The sequence below is a fragment of the Uloborus diversus genome, chromosome 10 (assembly GCF_026930045.1).
Source record: "Uloborus diversus isolate 005 chromosome 10, Udiv.v.3.1, whole genome shotgun sequence".
NCBI classification, from domain to species: Eukaryota; Metazoa; Arthropoda; class Arachnida; order Araneae; family Uloboridae; genus Uloborus; species Uloborus diversus.
Genome location: NC_072740.1, coordinates 108,653,870 through 108,675,849, shown reverse-complemented (window position 1 = coordinate 108,675,849; position 21,980 = coordinate 108,653,870). Strand labels below are relative to the sequence as shown.

At 32.3% G+C, this 21,980-nt stretch overlaps 1 protein-coding gene across 6 annotated transcripts in view; it reads right to left on the bottom strand.

Moving 5' to 3' along the window:
* The window catches only part of LOC129231234 (ectonucleoside triphosphate diphosphohydrolase 1-like), a 107,581-nt gene that overhangs the window by 29,909 nt on the left and 55,692 nt on the right, over positions 1-21,980 (bottom strand). For all 6 annotated transcript variants that reach the window (XM_054865501.1, XM_054865499.1, XM_054865504.1 and 3 more), the window contains exons 2-5: positions 16,318-16,557; positions 12,693-12,820; positions 10,693-10,810; positions 667-805 (exon numbers count right to left, since the gene is read on the bottom strand). In XM_054865501.1, the coding sequence (XP_054721476.1) occupies positions 667-805; positions 10,693-10,810; positions 12,693-12,820; positions 16,318-16,557 (625 nt within the window). The remainder of the gene's footprint in view (positions 1-666; positions 806-10,692; positions 10,811-12,692; positions 12,821-16,317; positions 16,558-21,980) is intronic.

Genomic DNA, 21,980 nt, shown 5'->3' with positions numbered 1-21,980 from the left:
CACAAAATTTTACGAGACATTTTACGTGAGGTTGATTAATACTTGAAACATACATAATTACTGGAAACCGTTTCACACAGAAAATGCAATTACAATATAATTTTTGAAATATTTGAATAATGAATACTGTTTAAATTCCATTTGATTTATACAAACACAAAAGTGACGACCAGCAAACTTCCCCAATCAATTTTTCAACCCTCACTGAAGATCAAGAGCATTTTAAAACTATTCAGCCCATTCCAAATAACAATTGCTTCCAGTTAATTATTCTAATTGCCTACAACCCTGTTAAAGTAGCAATTTCGTTAATTCGCAAAGGGAAAAACATACATTCGAGGTGGTTTCAGTGTAAAATTTCGCATATTGATCGGCTCAAAAATATACACATTTGATGCACACACTTTTACTACTACACATTTTAGCATACACTGGAACCTGTGTAAGTTGACTACTTGCGGTGCACTATTTTAGTGGTCAACTTAAACAGGTGGTCAACTTATAGAGGTTGAATTATAAGATACAGATCTAATTCTGTGCCTGAAAATAGAGGTCAACTTAGACAGGTGGTCAACTTACAAGGGTGGTCAACTTTACAGGTTTTACTGCACTATACATATTTTTTAGTTACTCAAATACTGTTTTTGCATAGTTTTGAAAACTTACTACAATAGCCTCATTCCTGCCGTTGCTGCAAAAAATAACGGTGTCCTTGGTCGTGAAGATGGATTTATAATTTCCGTTACATTTTTCGCACATTCGATGACTGGCTCTAAATGCATTGGATTCATTTTTGCTATTCCACCTATTATGAAAAAAAAAAAACATTAAATGGTATTTCCTTAATAACTTAGCATTTCGAAATTACTTTGAAAGTCATGATTAATACAGTAAATAAAAAGTAACACTATAATTGTAACTTAAATGCAATATTGTATGCTGAAAAATGTTTTTTAACGCTTTAAAGCCATTCCACGGAAAACAGTCAGTTTGTCCCGCACGTGACGACTCAAATAACAATTAAAAATGTTAATGAACAAAACTTAGTTGCTTAAGAAATCATAGACGTATGTGTGATTTTTAAAGCAAAAAGCTTGTTATTACCTTTTTAAGTTATTACTTTTTAATGAAATATAGGAGCCGTCTGTGCTGGACAAACTGCGGCTTTTTCGTGGAATGACCCTCTACGTAATGTGTTTCAACGGTTTGTTATTATTTATCCACAAATCGCTCGCTTCTTTCAAAAACGTCATATCTCAAAAATTAACGATTTTGAGTTATGAGTTTTTTTGAACCCGCTGAAACGTTCGAGTTATTGGTAGTTCAAGTAATAGGAAGTTTCCACAACAGTCTCCTGAGTTTGGAACCCAATGAAAACTTCCGAGATAAATGAATATTCATGTTATAAGCTTCGCGTTATCGAGATCCTACTGTATATGGCTATTTCCTGAATCGTGAAGATTTTCTCATGGTACAACAGGATGGGTCCCAAGATAGAATATGACCTTGGGACAGTTTGGAACTCTTGCTTTAAATGGCTGGTAATATTTGAATTTCAAACAGTCCGAGTTTTAAAAATATATATTGCAGAGAAGTATGTTGGGTTATTTTAATGTGTCTTTTTGATTTTAAATTTGATTCAAATAAGTGATGTCAAAAACTAAAATGTGAAAAGTACCTCAAGGTACAACACTACTTTCGTAATAATTTAAATTTAATAGTGAGCTGTACAGATAAAGTATATTAGTCATAATTTTTCATACATTTCAAATTTTAACTGTAGGAAATATTTCTTCTTTGTAATGCGGCTGCGTTAGATGCTTTTAACTTTTGCAGGCTTAGAGCAATACCTCAATATAGCATCCGTTCTTTTATGTGGTACCATTATCGGCGGATGCTATTACCACGAGAATTTCGACCCCAAGAATTTCCCCAATTTCAACTGAAAATATCCCTTTTTCGAAAAGTTTGGAGCGTCCCTGACTTCTGCACGTAGCTTAATGGTTGCTTAAGAATTCATAAATAAGCTTTAGTACGTAGTAAATGATGTTTAATAAAATTTTCAGTTGCATGCTCAAGAAACACATAATGCTTGGCATTTAAGCGTGGTAATTGCGCAAGAACTCTTATTTAAGTTTGAGAATCTGACAGTAAATGAAGATTCAGCTTGAATCAATGTATAATAATTGAGGTTTCTAAAAAAAATTATAATAATTGAAGTTGAAACTTAAGTATCATGTAATAATCAAAACTTTAACTAGAAAATCATGCAATAATCGAGGTTTAAGCTTGAAAATTATCTAATAATGGAGGTATGAACTTAAAGTGTACCTAACAATCACTTGGAGCTAAACATGAACTTCAAGGAAAGGGTTTGACCTCTTGAAGTTCCGTTTCTTTGCTACATTTTTAAATTTTTAGACTAAATCGTCATTAGACGTGATAGTCCAAGAGCCTATGAGTGCCAGACCTACGTCATAGTATGAAGGCCCAAAATTTTTCTGCGTAAGGACAACACAGCAGGAAAGAAAGGTTTGCTATTATTTAAGCTAAGTCGCGTTGGCTTTGGCAGGAAACAGGTACAAAGGTGCGTAAAATTGCTGCAAAAGCTGAACATCATAGATTCATTCCATGTCACGTGACCTGTTGGTTCAGATCGAACCATCTCCGAATAGGAGGACGTTCTTGAGAGGTGCAGACATGCCTTTGAAACTAACCTATGTAAATTTTCAGCTTCCAAGATACAAATCACGATTATCTAGGATACCTCAAAAAGAAAAAAAAAAGTGAGCTCCAAAATGGCCTCCAATGGGGGAGCCGTACTAAACATGACAATTCGTTTCACAAAGATGTTCTGCCATTTTGGGGCCCTATTTTTTTTAATCGATCCTAGATCCTCAAGATTTGGGTCTTGGAAGCTGAAAATTTGTATAGGTGAGTTTCAAAGGCATGTTTATATGCCTCTATAAAATTTCTTTCAAATCGGAGATGGTCGGCTGGACGCGACGAGGTCACTTGACATTGAATGACTCAGCGTTTGACGCACCTTTGCTCCCTGTTTCCTTCCAAGTCAGTTCGACTTTGCTTAAATAACAGCGAACCTTTCTTACCTGCTGTGATGTGCTTACGCAGAAAATTTTTGGGTCTTTATACTATGACGTAGGTCAGGCGCTCATGGTCTCTTGCACTATGATGGTTGAGGGAGACGGGTTTCTCTTTTCAATATTTCTTATCATTAACCGACTTCAAAAAAGGAGGTTATGATTTCGTATTGCGACTTTTTATGTGTGTTTTCGAATTATTCCAGCACTACTGGACCGATTTGAAAATTTTTTTCTTTTGTTTGGAAGGGTATACTTCCCAGATGGTCCCATTGTAATTTGGTCTGGATCTGATTATAGTCCAGTCATTATAGTAAGTTCACCTCGGAATTCGAGATACCCAGCTGTAAGTCTGTAAATACTTGTATATTGACACCCTAAAAGTTGTCTCAAAACCTACGTATGGTAGGGTGTACGCAACTATTAAATTTCAAGGTCACAAAATCGGTTTTTTGCGCTTTTTTTGTAAATATCTCATTTCCTATGGGTTTTTTTTTGCTATTTGTATTTATTATCAATATTGTAGAATACAAAATTCTCTACAAATTGTGTTTAAAAATTTTTTTATACGGTGAATCGTTTTCGAGATAGAGGGCGGAGAGCTCGCGGTCACAGGATCACTTCAGGTCAACCGGTGCCTCCGGTCGAAAACGCGCCATATATAGTTGATGAACTATCGATAAATCAATGATTATAAATATTTGTCAATCTTTTTGAACTATTATATTATATTTTATCATTTTTTTCCTAACCTATCCACTTTTTATTCAGTATTAATTTACTTAACAACACTTACCTGCCCATGTAATTGCAGAATTGTTAATGAAAATATAGGAATTACATTTGAATTTTAACCTAATTAATATTAATAACTTCTTACATGATGAAAAAAAATACAAATAAATTATGAATTAATATTTTTATTAAAAAATATCATTCAATACATTTATTTTTATTAAAATTAAAAAAATGGAATAAAGGGTACAAAAACTACAATTTATAATTTTAATCATCTTCTTCCTCTTCATCGTCGTCTTCCTGCTGGTAAATTTCAAACTGGTCTTAATTATCGTCTTCAACAACATTTGTCTCAAGTTTTTCCATGATTTCGGGGTCAAAGGTTCCATCTTCGTTAATGTCGCTCTGATATGGTAGAGCATTGAGACAAGCTTGCCCATTACATTGGCCACGAGCTAAAGAGCATTGCAAGCCCGCTTTCCTGCATTCGCATCGCGAACCACAACCACTCTTGCAGTTGCAGAAAATTGTATTTAGCAAATCTTCTGGAGCAGGTGGTAAAATTGTCATGATAGGCTCCAGAAAATCGTTTCGCATTGCCCAACCCCATACCTGGTGTTCCAAATCATGCCCTAACCAAGTTTGAACTTGATAATATACACGTTTGAAATGTTGATGAGCAGCTGCACTTGTTGGTAGAATATTTGAAAGCTGCACAGGTTTATTAAGTTTTGTAGACTTGACGTAATGCATATAACGAAGATGATCGAGACTTTTCAGATTTCAGAGCATCATAGACTGCCAATAAAGTTTTAATTCCACTTTCTAATAATCTCTGGGTCGAACAATTTTCTTCCTCAAATGCTGCTGCTATTTCATCGAAATTTGTCAGTTTCTCAAAAACTTTTAAAAATGATTTTTTTTCCTTTTTAAAAAGTGCAGAAGTTGTGTCACAGCCACTTAATGCGTGCAGAAATAAAATATGTGTTATGCAATGAGGATAACTATCAAAACTTTTAGTCGAGTATATCTCCGTTTTTACATTTCCTTTCCCAACTTTTTTAAAGAAAATTTGTTCGTAAGACAGTGTACGCCCAATTAAAATGACAGGTAAATCAATATCTTGTCCTATTATAACTGCAGTTTTTTCAGACTTTGATTCTTCAATTGCAGTTTCAACTATAAGAACATCCGCATCATCTCTGCCTTGTTTAGTTGTAATATTTGCTGCTTGTAATTTTTCAATTAACATATTAATGAGCATATCTTTGTTATTTCGATTTGGTAAGAATTTTTCTTGAGTAACTGGTACAACCATTGTTTCATCGAAACAGACTTCATACGTTTTTGAAAGTGCAGCAGTTCTTCTCTGCTGCTCCATAGCTTTTACGTTCTTACTGTAGTCTGAATATCCGTCAAATACAACAATTATTGGCGCAGTATAGCCCTCAAGGGCTCTTGCGCCATAAAAAATAAAAAAACCAAACCAACAACAATTATTTTGGAACTGTAATGCCTTTGTAAATAATTCATGTATTTATCAAAAATAATAGACAAACTATCTTCTCTGCTCCATACAACATGATGAAGAAGAAATCCGCCATCAATAATGAACGTAAATGGGAAGATAATTATATTATAATTTAAGTTTTTCCCTTAATTATTTTTTAATTTTAGGAAACGGTTATCAGTATTATTGAATAGATATAGATTTAATGCATGAAGAAAATGATAAAATATAATGTAATACTTAATAAAAATTGACAAATATTTATAATCATTGATTTATCGATAGTTCATCAACTATATTTGGCGCGTTTTCGACCGGAGGCACTGGTTGACCTGAAGTGATCCTGTGACCGCGCGCTCTCCGTCCTCTATCTCAAACAAATTTTTTTAAAACAAAATTTGTAGAGAATTTTGTATTCTACAATATTGATAATAAATACAAATAGCAAAAAAACCCATAGGAAATGAGATATTTACAAAAAAAGCGCAAAAAAAAAAAAAACGATTTTTGTGACTTTTGACCTTGAAATTTAATAGTTGCGTACACCCTACCATATGTAGGTTTTGAGACAACTTTTAGGGTGTCAATATACAAGTATTTACAGACTTACAGCTGGGTATCTCGGATTCCGAGATTCTTACTTAATTTAAGCTTAAATGACTGGACTATTAGGGATCCCGGAGAAATCCAAGAAACTTTAAATTTCATGCGTCACCGTCAAGTGGTGTTGCTGTGTATTTTCACACCTAAGTTTTTGACTTTCTCTTGAACGATATTTAATTGTCGCAGCACATGGATGATTAATTTTCTCAACGCTGCGCCGCATGGTAATTTTTTTATTATAGGTATTACTAATGTATTTATTACTGCGTAGCAAAGCAGTAAATTAAATATATTTTGCTACTTTAATAGTTGAATCAATTAAATTAATATTTTATTTACCAATAAATAACTTTATTTAGGCACTAAAATATAAAGTTCTTTATTTAATATTCCAATTTTTAAATATATTTAGTGTTCAATTGAGATGGAATTTAATACAGAACACCCCTCTCCCACGATTTAATTTATATTCTTTAATAATATACATTATAACTGTGTATGATTTCTGAAGTTTGACCAATATTCTGGATTTACTATTTCACGATGCCGCCAGTTCAATTTGAAATTAGGGTTATATTAATTAGCAGACTTCAAAAAAAAGGAGGAGGTTCTGAACTCGTCGGATTTGTTTTTGCTTTGTACAATGTTCCATAAATACTCGAAGACACCTGTACCCAGGGGCGTGCACAAGGAGGGGAGAGGGACACCTGTTGGCCCGGGCCCGAGCCTGAAGGGGGCCCAATATTTTTGTAACTAACGGTGAAATATAGGGGTAAACAATATGGAGAGGGACCCGGAAAAGTCATTTGTGATGGGCTTCAAAATTTCTGTGCACGCCCCTGCCTGTACCGATAAGGAAAAGTCTTTTTTTGTTTGAAACAGCACAGTTCCTCGTCGGTCTCATTTTAATCAAGTTCAGGTTTGATGAAATTGAGGAAACTCTTCAAATATCATACTCTCATTTAAATCGATTTGTACTTAATTAACTTTGTATATCGTCTCACTTAGTGAACCGGTTTTTATGCTTTTTTTTTTTTTTTGTTTAGTGGTGGTTTTGTTTAGGGGTGGTCTAACTTAGGTTCCAAATCTTTGATTCACCCTATTTGTTTTTTAGGGAAAAGTTAAGGGTAAAACAATAAATTTCATGCAATTTCCCTCACAAACAATTAAATATAAAACCCATTGATAAACAAAGGCCATAAAACAAAGGTTTATACTTTCTTTACCTATAGTTAAAGAAAGTACTAAAAATATATATTATTAAGAGTAATGATAATGAAAATTTTGAATTAAGGATTCTCTGAAGCAAACATAAAATTCATTCTAGTGGAATTTTTAATCTTCATCTATAGTGGGGCAATGTGAAGAAACATGCGACTTTAATCACGAGTTACATGACACTAATTGCGAAACATAAATTACAATTTACAATATTACAATTCCAAAATTTACAATTTTACAAATTTAAACTTAAAGCGATTTCGTTTTTTTAGTGACTTGTGCATTTGCTTTCTGAAAGCAAACTTTGATAAAGTTGAACAAATGATGAAGACAATTTTTTTCGTACATAATTACGCGTTTGAAAAAGCCTTTCTTCACAGTCGTCGGAAGTCTCCGAGACGCTCGCCGTGTTGTTTACACCACTAAAAAGCAAAAAATAAATTACTTTTAAATAAAAAAAAAAAAAACCCTTCAAAAAATACCCAGGAACTAAAAAGCAAAAAATAACTGATTACACTAATATTCTATTTCCTACCCACACATAGAAATGAGATTTTTGTACTGGAATTGTAAAATAAATTAACTAAACTAAACACCGAATTATAAAATAAACACTGATTTAAATTACTATACGATGAATTATTTTAAATATCTAACTAATTATATACGATCTCTTAATTTTTAATAACCTTTTGAAGTCCGGGGCCTCCTATAAACTACTACCTACGTAATTGATTAGGTTTAGTTTTAAAGACTAATTTCGCGTATAGTTAAATTAGTGTTTAATTCAGGATTCGGTGGTTTGTCAATTACGTTATGTAGTTGTTTATAGGAGGCCCTGACTTCAAAAGGTTATTAAAAATTAAGAGATCGTATATAATTAGTTAGGTATTTAAAATAATTCATCGTATAGTAATTTAAATCAGTGTTTATTTTATAATTCGGTGTTTAGTTTAGTTGATTTTTGTCCTGGAATTGTAAAATAAATTTCATTTCTATGTGTGGGTAGGAAATAGAATGTTAGTGTAATCAGTTATTTTTTGCTTTTTAGTTCCTGGGTATTTTTTGAAGGCGGTTTTTTTTTATTTAAAAGTAATTTATTATCTCTTGTGCGTCAATATTTCATGTCCTCTTCTTCCGTCTGCTTGCTTAATTTTCCTAAATAAACCTAGCAAGTATTTTTGAAATCAATCATGATTATCTACTGAAAGACTTAAAGTTATGAAGTGAAGAATTTTGTCATTTTTCCACATTTTAACAGTTTTTTTTTTTTTTTTGCAAAATTGGCTTTTCTTTTTAACAGAGAATTATAAAATTTAAAATGCTATAATGTTTTTCGCAATGATCAAATCTGCAGTTATATTCTTAAAGTAGAAAATTACTCTCACTCTTCGTCAAGTATAGTAATCCCTCATTAACCCTGACCCTATTAAGCCAAACTTCGCTTATTTCAGACAGCCGTTTAGGTGTACACACTATAAATAAAAGGCGAGTAAGCTTAACAATGTATTTTTGTAGGAGATATTCTTTACTTTTGAAATGTATTTTTGTAATTTTCTCTTATGTAGTTTTATCTTGAATTTGAAATCCAATTTGCCCTGTGTACAGTAGTTTGTTTATGTACCTTGGCTCAATTTATAGGTTATTTTATTTAATCCATATTTTCATTAAATTCGGATGACCTGCATCCCCTATTAGTACGGCTTAATGAGGTTCTAGGGATAACGGACTCTTGGTAAAGTCGACTTTTAAAAATCCCCAATAATGGTCGAATCATAAATGACGTTAATTTTGTTGAAACACGGAGCCCCCAAAGGTACAAAATAACTGTCAAATATGCAATGCAGACTAATTGCCTGGGTTTTATGTGTTTTCTACTAAAAAATTATTGCCGATTAGCAGTCTGGATTTTTCGGAGTGCGTGTTTTCTGCGAGTTTACTGTATTCAGTTGACAGAGATGTTGTTCATGAGAAAAGTGAAGCCTCCCACTAACGGATAAGATGTGTATCATTAGATAAATCTGGATGAGGTATGTGTAAGAAAAAGTGAAAGTACATTCATCATAAAGTCAAATATCCTAACTGCGCTCATGAAATAAAAATGTAAAAAAGGAATAAGACACACACACACGTAAAACACGCACCTCGCGTGTTGAGCAAGCATTGCGAAATTGCAGATGAAAGAAATTTGTGCAATCCGTTATATATGTTCAATTTACATCCGCAAATGCAATTAAGATTGTAATTTCTTGCGAATGTAACTTGAATAAATATAATTTATAAAGTAAGTTTCTTCACTAAAGATCTGCAATGCGATTCGAATACAAAGTGCGACACATTCAAGATTAAGAAAAACGTTTTTTTCCTACCCAAAGTGAACATATTTTCGGATATGGGTTTTGCATGAGTGAGTATAAGTCAGATTCTCTCGTTTTAAACCGAAACATAAAGGAAAAAGTTGTTGGGGGAAAAAAAAAGAGTTTTTTAAACATTCCAAAAAAAAAAGAAAAAAAATTTTTTTTAAAGGAGACTACCCCTTAATTATCCCTTTTAACAAATGTTCATTTTTTTAAACTTTTTACCTCTAACGCTCTTCAGATAAATGTTAACGACTAAAAATAATGCTCCCTTCTCTTCCAACTCAAAGTAATTGTTATGAAATTATCGAAAAATTAGAAAAAAATTGGTTGGAACTATCTCCAGAAAATGGAAGGTGAATGAAGAAAACAGTATTCTTATTTGGATTCAAAAGGTCTTTGTACATAATAATCAATAAGAATGGTGTCAGAAGCATAATTGTGCATAATGTTTGCCACCTAGTGTTATGAGCCCTCTCACAACTTTCTTCTTATAATGGATGTCGCTTTGGAGCACGACTTTACTTCAATCATGGGAATTTAGGATAAGGAATTTCCAGGAAGTAGGACGTAAGTTTCAAAGCAGATGTTTATCTTCTGAATCAATACTGTTAAAAATGGCTGCATTTGGGTGTGGGTATATTTTTTATACAAATCCATAGTAAAAGGCAGATTTGTGCCAAATTTGGCACGACGATCTTTTGATGCTCAAGAATTCCCATAAGGGTCCTCCCCCCCATGGAGGGCTAAAAACCCCTTCGCCAGAAAATCCGTGAAACAAAATTCGTTTAAGGCTATTAGCAACAAGGACTGAATTTTTGGAATTAAAAAAAATAAAATCCAAAGGTCTAAATTTAAATTTTCAGTCATAAAATTGCTTTTTTCTACACGCTGACGGGAAATTTTACACATTTTTTTTCTTTTATTTCAGCCTGATTGTTGAACATGCGTCACTTTGCACAACTTTTATTTCCAAAATACACCGCGCAACGCCGGACAAAGCAGTAGAACAGAATAAATATGAAATAACGGAAGATCGGTTTGTGAACGTAAAACAAATCACTGAACGTCCGCTATTATAATCGTCCACATGAACATGAAACATTCATATTCATTCATATAGTTAAGAAGAAAGTCATTTGGTGTGAAGATAATAACATACCTACGGCATTGCAGCTTTTCTTTTGTGTAACGTATCCAGTTCCTTTATATTTGTCCCCTTTCCACTCGTAAACGATAGTGTTTGTTTTTGATGAACCAGCATCCATAACAACACCGTACTGAAAGATAATTTTAAAAGATACACAGCTAAAAATAGTACGATATTGTTTGAGATGTCAATCATATGATAAACTACCATTTTAAGAATACAATATTATGAGTTTCAGCATGAATTTTACATTGTTGTAGCTGTTTAGCAAGACATATGCTGGTGTAGTTAACAAATTCAATGCGTGAGGCCTAAAAAGCACCTAGTACATATTTCTCAAATTTTATGTTTTTTGAGCAATATTAAAAATTACATATATCGTGCTTGTTCTAAAAGAATATTAAAGTTTTATTGACACGATTTATTATTTATCGAAGAGTTAACATTAAAAAGAAAAAAATAATAATTTCTCTTCGCGGACTGGCATCCGCATAAAAGATGAAAATTTTGTTTTATTAAGAAGTATCGGAAATTTAAAGTAAAGAATATTTTTATTAAAAATAGATAAAATAAAAAATATACATATATTTTTTTTGATGAAATCATGTTTCAACACTCAAAATGCGAAAATTTTAAGAGTTTGAACCTTTCATACACTCGTATTGAAGAACTGAAAAAAAAAAGGGGAGGGGGATACTTCTAAATATTTAAGGATGGACCTCAAGATAAAAGATGTTGTATATAGTGTCGCATTTCATATTAAAACTAGATGTTATAGATAAACATAAAAAAGCCATTAAGCTTCTATTTCTTCTCATAATGGTTAAATGTTGCTTTTCTCCGAAAACAAGTCAAACTAAAATTCGTGTAAATTAGAATTACAACGAACAAAATAATGAATCTGAATCGTAATCTGTGTTCATGAACTGTCGTAAGAAACTTAAAACCTCTCAGTTCATATCGATGTAGGGGAATAGGAAGTGAGTTAAGATAACTTAGCTTTTTTCAACATGAAGTAACTGAAAATATGTTTTGAAAATTACAGAACAGTACATAAAGAAATAACAATGTATTTTATAGTAAAACTGTGAAAAATTCATTCTTTTTTTAGGGGCAAAATGAAAAATAAAATATTAAAAAAAAAATGTTTTCTATTTAATATTTAACAATGTTTTTGATCTTGAAATGAATGAACATATACAAGAATAAAGGAATAAATGAATAATTGATTAATTAATTAATTAATAAGTAAATAAAAGAACGAATGAATAAATGAATAATAAATTAATAAATAAATGAATAATTAATAAAACATTTAAATAATAAATAAATCAACTAATTATTATAAGCGAAAATATGAATAAGTTAATAAATATGAAAATAAGGGAATGAATGAATACATTTAAGTTAATAAATGAAGAAATTTAAATTAATTAATTAATTCATGAATACCTTAGAGATTCAATAAATGAATGATTAAGGAAATGAAATGAAGTACACTTTGACTCACGTATGCCTGACAAATTGCATTAAAATAAAATCATGCCTAACATTTCTTAATTAGTACTGCACTGGACAGCAGTAGATCTCAATTTCTACTTGAAATCCTGTTTTCTAAAACTTTATGATTTTATTACAATAAAAAATATTTTTGATAAACCCGAAAATATCACGTTTTGAAAATGATTTGTATTATTATATACCTTGATCTTTAGAGGTATTTATTTATTTATTTATTTTGACTGGAATCATCTATATATGCTTAAGATCATAAATAAAATATTCGTAGATAGGCGCTCAGCAAACTGTGAAAACAGTTTACCACTTCATTTTCCCCGCTACATTTTACCTTACCCCGGTATATTTCACTTTACTTCAGTCTTCTTTCTACCTACGAATCAATATAATACCTTTATTAATTTTCACTTTATCCCACATTTCCCTACATAATGGGGATTTAAACTTTAAAGATGTTTTTGAGACAAATCATTTGCATAAATATCGGTACTTACATCATAAGGATATATGCCTCCTGTTAAGCCATAAATCATTGAAAGAGTGAGAATTCCTATGAGCCCAATTCCAAGCGCTGTAAAGGCGAATAGTAATGGCCATTCTCTTGCTATGCTAAATGATTTCTCTGAAAAATGAAAATTCAAAGTCACTCCAGGTCACCCAAATGCGAAGAAATTAGTAATTATTTCCAAGTTAAATTCAAGTATTTCAGAAATTAAATTTTTAAGCAAGGAGTTAGCCATCTAATCGATATGAGATCTGGCGCGATAAAGATACATAACGCAGACTGCACCAATAACATTTATAGAAGTGGATCCATTTTATCGAGTTCAGTTATCTTCTTGTGGGGGGAGGGTTCTCTTAGGGGGTGCGCTGTCGACTTTGGAGGGGGGAGAGGGAGGAGACCCTGGCACGCAATCTAATGTTTGTAAAACCTGTATGATTTTAACAATGATGGTGTGTGCCGCCATGCCCCATACGTCATTAACAGCTTCATATCAATGTTTTGGGAATCTGGTGGGTCCAGACATTAGAAACAATGACAGAGTATTTACACGTGTCAACAATGCAGTACACAGGAAGCTAGTTCTCTGGTATTGAGCTACTCAACACACGTTGCGCGTGCGCATTTTTGCAGCATTTAGGAACACGTGTTCATTAAAAGCAAATTTAATATTAAAAGCTCATATATTCGTAATACATATATATATATATATATATATATATATATATATATATATATATATACACACACACACAGGGTATTTCGTTTTAACATGCAAGACCTTTATTTTCGCAACCGTTAGTCCTAGATGTATATTTCCAATTGCAAAAATGTTCAAAATCAGATGCAGAGTTATATATATATATATATATATATATATATATATATATATATATATATATATATATATATATATATATATATAAAACGGAACAACATATTATCATAAAATTGCCGATCTTGCGAGGAAATTAAGATAAAGGAATAGTTCGATACTTTTTAGAAATTTTACAATAAAATATATAAATTTTAGACTGATGGGAAATCAATCAATTTTTCTATACATGACTTTTATAGAAAAGAAGAAAAAAGAAAACTCAGAAATTTTTGCAACGATATTTTATTTTAAGTCTTATTACTTACATCTCATAATTGCTTTCTTCACTCACCGTTAAATTTCTATTTAGCTAGTTATCAAAAAAGAACGATTTGTAATAAAATTGATATTTACTTGACTTGTGAAATAATGGACTTTGCTCCTTTCTGTACTCATCAGAATACATGATTCACAATTAGCTATATATCAAGAAATACCTATGGTACTAAATCTCTTGGAAACGTTAGAGTTTCTTAGTTGGTTAATATAAAATTAAGTTGTCCTTCATTTCATTAACAGAGCTAATGCATCGAATCTTATCGCTTTCACAGCTGCTTGCAAATGCAGTGAAAAAAACATCAACTTTTTTCTAATATTTTATCGGTGTCTCACTCTCAATCTTCGAGTATCTACAAAAGATAAAACTTTTATCGATTTAGTTTACGCTGGTTTCTTTTGTGTGGCAAAGAATATAAATTGAGTGTCTTGATTTACATGAGATATTGCAAAGAAATATTTCCTTGCAACACTTATATAAAAAAGAGTAGGCAGTCGTACATGAAAATCTCATTCAAAATTACTAAATAACATTGACGTGATTCGGTTTTTAGGCATTCACATCGAGTAAGGAAATAGATGGGGTTTGAAAGCGTTTGCTACGCTCTATGCATTATAATGATCCATTACACTTCGCGATCCATCAGCACAATATTGCGGAATACGGAATGCTGCTAAATTATGTTAAGAGTCTTTCTTCCACGCACGAAATGAAGAATCAGCGCTAAGTCTTGTACGCAATAAGAAACTAACGATCATTTTACAATGATAATCGTGCAAAGTTAGCTACGTGATTGTGGCTAGTTAGTGTCTAATTCTATATTCCGTTTTCATACTTTCAAATATTGGATGGCAACATCAATTTTTTCTTTAAATTTTGGCAATGGCTGTTGATTTTCAGCTGATGAGATGCGTTAATGGTGTGCGTCGCTAATTTAAATATCCTATTTTAATTTCCATTATTATTCTCTAAATAGCCATTCTCTAACTAATTAACTCAAAAAGGTTTTCTGTCAACAACGCCCGAATTGAGAAAGATTGGTGCCAACCTACCACAACGCTGTTCGTTGTGTCTGCTTTTATCAACATTTTTCAAGAATAAAATATCTTATAACTACTAAAAAATCACTTGTCGAAAGGAATTATATTTAGCTTTGATTCATTATTGATGTTTTCAAAGGCAAACATTGCAAAAGAGTAAGTTAAGAAATTCGAGCTTTAATAATATCTTTTCTAAATACAAACTTTTAACGAAGTTAATTTTTGCAATCTAGCTCCGTTCGACCGTCTGAGGAAGAGCCATAAATAAATTTAGTACAAGAAATATGGGATGCTAGCAAATGCTTTGTAGTGGCAACAGAAATGTGACAGCAAAATTTTGTACGAGGGATACGGGAAACGTGCTAGCAATTTCGCTCTAATGGCGAAGAAAAATGCTAGAAATATCGTTCGACTAGTGGCAAAGGCAATATGTCAGCAAAATTTCGTTCAAAGGATATCGGAAACAAGTTAACAATTTCGCGGCAGTGACAACGGAAATGTAACAGCAAAATTTGGTTCAAAGGCTAATGGAAATTCCCATTTCATAATCATTATTGCAACTCAAGAGATTTAAAAAATATCATCGATATCAAATTATTGCAGCTTATTTCATCGTAACTCATTCGGTACATTTTGAGTACAGAATGCAAGAATCCACAAAATATCCAACACTTAAACATCTATGTTCGGTTTCTGTGGCACGTGGTTAAGGCAACTGCCGTGGGCAGGTAAAGGGCAGTAACTGCAAATTTTTCATTTTTCATTTTTTTGCAATTTTTGTCATCTACTGTACGTTAGCTTTATTGTGCTTTATTGTATAAGCTTGTTTATTTGGTTTCCGCTGAAGAAAAGACTCAAAAAAAAAAAAAAAAAAAAAAAAAAAAAACGCCTAATTTCAACATTTTCCAATTGTTAGTATTGAAACCAACACATATTTCTTCAAATATCTCGAAAACTCATTTCTGCAGATACTGCCGTTTACCTGCCCACGGCAGTATATAGCATTGAAATATTATACCATTGAAGCAAGATATAAAGATTATCAATACCAGATTTGCAAACTACTACAGCTGAAATCTCACGCGAACTTGCGCATGCGGCAGATCTGCTCTGATTTTTGTCAAAATAAGAGTGGAAACCCGGAAGTAAGAGAATGCATATTGGAAATGCAAAATAACGTGTTCAGCAGTTCCTTCAAAGTAGCATCGAAAAAGGCAGAGATAACAACAACTGAGAGCGGGAAGCGCCTATTCTCAACCAATCATCCCTTTTAAAAATGGAATCTGTCCCGAGTGCTAGCCCTTGCTTTCGAGAACGGACAGCAATATAGTTGCGGGGATGTTGACATTACTGACAAAGAAGTTAGAAAATGGTTGAGGAAATATACATTGAATATTATTAATAAGTAGTTATTGAAATGTACCTTCATAACCAATGTGCAAGCTCTGTCCGCTGGACACACCCAATGACTGTAAAGTGCTAAATTGTGGTAGAGATCGTTTCTTCCCATCTAAAATGACTAGCTTTGAACTGTAAGCAATGCCTTTCTGCGCGCAGAATGTAGAAATGAGGGTTGCGATCGTTGCATGATGATTGGTCTCGATCGCAACAGGACTTCCTTCCAATGGTTGAAGAGGTTGGAGAATGACCTGCATTGGATGTGCTGAAAATCATAAACAGCATATTAGTAGTCATAACATAGTTAAGAAATTATACAAAATATACATAAATAAAAGAAGAAAAAACAGAAAGCATTTGTAATACGCGAAAAATTATAACCATCGACAATATTCATATGTGTTGATTTATCCTATATTTTTACTTTGAGCTATATGCTTGAAGTGATCGTTGAAAATTACAGTCCCTTAACATAATTATTAAAATATTTACTTTAATCACTTGGCATATGAGCAACTAGAAACAAAGAGAAGTAAGCGCGAAAATTAAAAATTTGGAGATAACTAATACAAACGTTAAGCGAAACTATCATCTGTTTTTTGGCTAGAGAATGGTACTAGTAGCGTTGGGAGGAGCTGCTATACAGCATTATTTAGAAAAACTTTTCAATTAATGCCTACCTACGGCTTGAACTTTGCACGCGCTTTACTAAAAACTTCTGAAGTCCACTCATATACATCCCTTTGCTTCTTTTACTGCCTCATTTAATAACGTGTGAGAGACGTCGTTCATTTCATTTACCACTGCAGGCTATTATGTCTCCGTGACACCATTCATTTTGAGAGCCATTCTGGACTGACGTTCCCGAGTCAATCATTTCGTGGGCCATTGCAAATTCTTTGAAGTCTCTATGGCGTCATTGTACTTCAGAGGGTTCAAAACAATGAGTAATATTATGCAGCAGCACCTGTCAAATAGTCCAATGTGGGCCCAAGTATTTGGTTAGAGTATCAGAGGATTTCGAGTTGTAACCTTATAGTTGTTACATCAAGATAAAGTAATTGCTTGGAGGTATTGTTAAAATCATAATCAGGGAGGAAAATGACCATCTTCTGGAATTTTAATGCTTTCATTGATGTTTTCCGGTATAATTTAGATTGCTTAGACACCCTTTGCCCCCCCCCCCCCCGGGAAAGTTTGATACGACAGGTTTGCCTCTTCCCCAAAATCAAACCGTCTCCAATTGCCCTGAACTAATCGTTAAGAGAAAAATTTCGCATAAATAATTTCTAAAGTGACTTTGAAGAGATTGATGGCAAATATGAGACAGAAAACTGTACACTGAACTGTAACACTGATCAAAGTCTTATAAAGTGAGCACAGTGCTATTTATGGAAATAAGCTGAACTAATTTTTTTTTCATATCCCAATTATAGAATAATGGGATCTATATCTGGCTTTTACGGCGAACTATCAATGAGAGTGACTAAATAAAAATAGACAGCATGATTTAACACGTTGCCAGAATTTTTTTTATGACATTTATGCCTCAAACACATTGCTTTTTTTTCCCCACACAAATCTTTTTAATAGTTAAAAATCTTCGTACTAAAACGAAATAAATCTTTTCAAATAAAAAAAAACAAACTATTATCTCTTATGTAACAATATCAAACTCAGCAGTAAATTACCGCTCTTAAGCTAGGGCTAAGAGCGGCAATACTAATACATGCAATATAACTACGCGCAGTGTACCGACAGACTACAATAAGATGACATCTGCTTCCAGCTCGGTTATTCACCATTCCAGACTGATAAGTCTATAACAAGGGCGAAACTGCAGTCTTTGGATGAGGTAACCGGACTGTCGGCATATTGCATACAATATCAAATTCAGTTTCTTGAATATCTAGGTATTTTACGTTTTAATTTCTAAGTTTGAATGTTAATAGGGTAATTTAAAAATCAAACCCAGATTTTAATATGTAGGAAACCCCAGAATCGAATTCCAGCAAATATATTCCCCGTGTAATAAATGAATTGAACTGATCTGAATGCAATTGAATGGATGCATTAATCGAATATATAAGGTAGAAACAGATCTTTTAAACAATATTGCAAAAAAAAAAAAAAAAAAAAAAAAACTACTAGTTTCAAGTAGATTAAACTTAACTAATAAATCTATTCATTTCATTAAAAATGGTTTATACTGTAATCTTTTTTAAACAAAGGAAATAATTTTTCTATTCAAACTGAAAAATAAAAATGACTGTCTGTATCAAACTTACAAATTTATTTACAAAAAAATCTTTTGGAGTTACAGTATAACCTCGATTTTACGATTGTCAAGGAACATGAAAAAGTTATCGTTAAATCAAGGAAATCGTTAAATCGATTTACTGAATTCATTTACTGAATTCCCAACAGCCCAATCCTTTCCCCATATTTAATCTGAGGAAAAATTTCTTTAATGTTTTTTTTTAGGGCAAAATAAACTTATTTTCTTTCAAAAACTCAATTGTTTATAATAAAAATATGATCAGTTTTTGATAGTCGTCAGCCGTTGCCCCCCCCCCAAAAAAAGCGCTTAGAGTTGTCTTTTGTTTTGAAACCTATTTCTAATTTTAGTAAATGTTATTTTTACAGAGAAATTTACTTCTATTTGTAGTACATATTTTCTACATTTTTTAAACAAAAAATTAAAAATATATTCATAATTTTTGCATCCTTTTCTAGTTTTCGGTACTTATTATATTTTTTAGAGTTAATGGGTTAAGTATATAAATGGTTCATTTTTTCCCTGTAGGCACTAATATCTTAGATCTGAATTTATTTCGTATTCAAATTTTCCATAAAAACTAGTTTTTCTTTCAGACTTCAAAGTTGAATTAAAAGTTGTAGAAATATAGAAATTGGAAAATAAAACCCTGGTAATGACGTTTCCTGACCAAGATCTTTTAAAACAAAAATCAATTCGAATTTCGTTCCTCCCCCCCCCCCCCATCTCATAGCTCCAATTTCAATTCCTTTTTTTTTTCAATTTAAAACGTCTCTTAACACATTAAATTTTATTTTTCAATTTATCTGCATTTTAGAGGCATTTTTGCGGCAGTTCAATTCTTCTTTCTTCAATTTTTGCTTCTTCTGTTAATTAGTTGGAAATAGGTATTCACACTCTCACAAAATACGGTTTTGCTAGAAAGTAATTTTTTTTACAAGCAAGTGCCAAGCCAAACAGCTCATTACAGGAATCAGAGACTAGTTTCACCTTTGTTAACCTTCCAGTGGACGCGCATCTGAAAGATGTACTAAGAGGTAATTTTCGATAACTTTACGATAGTTAGCGCTACGAATGTTTGATTCTAGCTATTCTTATTCGTTTACTCCTTCCTTCAATCATTGAGTCAAAATATCGACAATTTTATTTATTGTATTTTCATGTAAATGTTTTTTATATATTTTGGTTCGTTTATATTGTTTTAGTGATGTCAAATAGAAATTTTGAAAATAAATTGCACTCTCATTAATTTTTAACTACATTTGCAACATAATTTCGACATTTAAACTCTTGAAAAAATATATTTTACAACAGTGCATCTGAGAAATACGCGTGACCTTTCATGTAAGTATAGAGACCTCGTCCGCAAAAAGGTCAAGCATCACTAGTCTAAAATAGCCCTAGCTACGGACAATGAATCTTTAGAATATCAGAGAAGCTGAGATTACTTTTACACTGGTAACTGAACTTAAATCAGGTATATCACCGAGGAGTTCACAAACACAGTGCGCTAGCGGATACCTCGGTGTTGCGCTAGATTTAAATTTCGGTACCCTCTTACGAGAGGCTAACTTCCTCAGCTCTGTTATGGCTATTGCAGATTAATGATCCCTAACAAGGGTGATACTACAGTGTCTGAATGTCGTAAAAAGTTGTGTAGTATTTTCTTGCTTGCCGAGGGGTTCACAAACACAGTGCGCTAGCGGATACCTCGGTGTTGCGCTAGATTTAAATTTCGGTACCCTCTTATGAGAGGCTAACTTCCTCAGCTCTGTTAGGGATCATTAATCTGCAATAGGAATAACAAGGGTGATAATGCAGTGTCTGGATGTCGTAAAAAGCTGTTAAGTTAAAAGCTACAAGGAAATACTAAACTTATTTTTCTCTATTTCCGACTGTCAAGAGTAACTTCTTTTTTATTTTTAAACATGAATAAACAAGCCACGATGCTGAATAAGGTGAGTATGCCAAGTAGACCAATAACGCTCATTTTTTTGATGTAAGACAGCAACCATTCGCTTGATCGTGATTTTATCGTCATCAAAAAATCCAACTTATGATAAAGTGTTATCAACAAGCAATTTGTTATCAACAGACAAAAGTGTAGCAAAAGCTATCACAGAAAAGTCGTCTCAAAACTTCCTGTTCTTATTTTACCGTAAATTTTGTTTCTTCATGGTTCACTGTAAACGAAAAACAAAAAATGTTTTTATTGTTCTAGAAAAACTAATAATGTTGTAGACGTATTATAAAAAAAAAAAGGGGGGGGGGGTGTCGAAAAAACGCATTGGAAGTGAAACTTTTGTATTACAGGAAATCGTTCATCAATCATTTTTGAATGGCATAGATTGTGCTTATGATTACTTAATTTAAATAAAATTATATACATATGTATGTGTCACTGTGCATCATCTATGTTCTTAAAAAGAGAAATTATCGGTTTATAATAACTAAAACAAGTAGTTGAAAACTTTCGAGTTTAAATTTTCTAGGAACAGTCGTGAAGATAATATGTTGCTTTTGATAGCATAAAAAGAAAAAAAATTAACAAATTCAAGGAAACTGGGGAAATTATTAGAAACGCGACTTTGGTGCACATTAATGCAAAGTAGAACTTATCTTTGAACCTTGTTTCGGGCTTTATTTTATGAAGCATTATTTGAAAATTTATTTATGCATATGTATTATAAGTATAGCATACATATTTTTATATCGGTATTTAATTAAAAAATGTATGCATATTTTTAATCAGCTTCATAAAAAAAATGAGCGATCAGAGGGTAAAAACATCATACCTTACCTAAATGAGCTAAATATAATAATCCTGAGCCACTCTCATATAATCCATTATTCTTCCATAGGTATTTGCAGTTGCATCTGCAGCAAAGTGAGCCAATAAATCGCAATTGCGTCGAAAATCAATCAGATCTCAAATAAATTATCTCAAAAGGGAAATCCTATTTGAAACATATTTTATCGCAGTCAATTTGTTTACAGAATTACTAGAGCCGGAGTTACGCTGTTAACCTATTTATATAAGATTGAATAAGAGTAAATGTTATAGGAAAATGTTATCACAAATTAAGCCAACGGAAGTCTGGGGCATAGTTGGGACTTGACGGAGGAAGTTTGAAACGTCATTAATCAAAACGTCTCGCACTTGTTAATTATAACTGACCACACATAAGTTCGTCGGGTTTGTTGCACTTAAGATGAATGTATTCTTTTCTTTTTTTTGAACTCTTTGTTGGTTTAATTTTTATTGTATTGCATATTCTAATACTAATACAGTCGTGCCCACACTTGGGACAGTTCTGAACTTTTACCTTTACATATAGTAGCATATTAATCATATGTTTTCCATTGAAACGAAGTATTCTATTTTTAGGATGTGCCTTAGTACTTCCCCT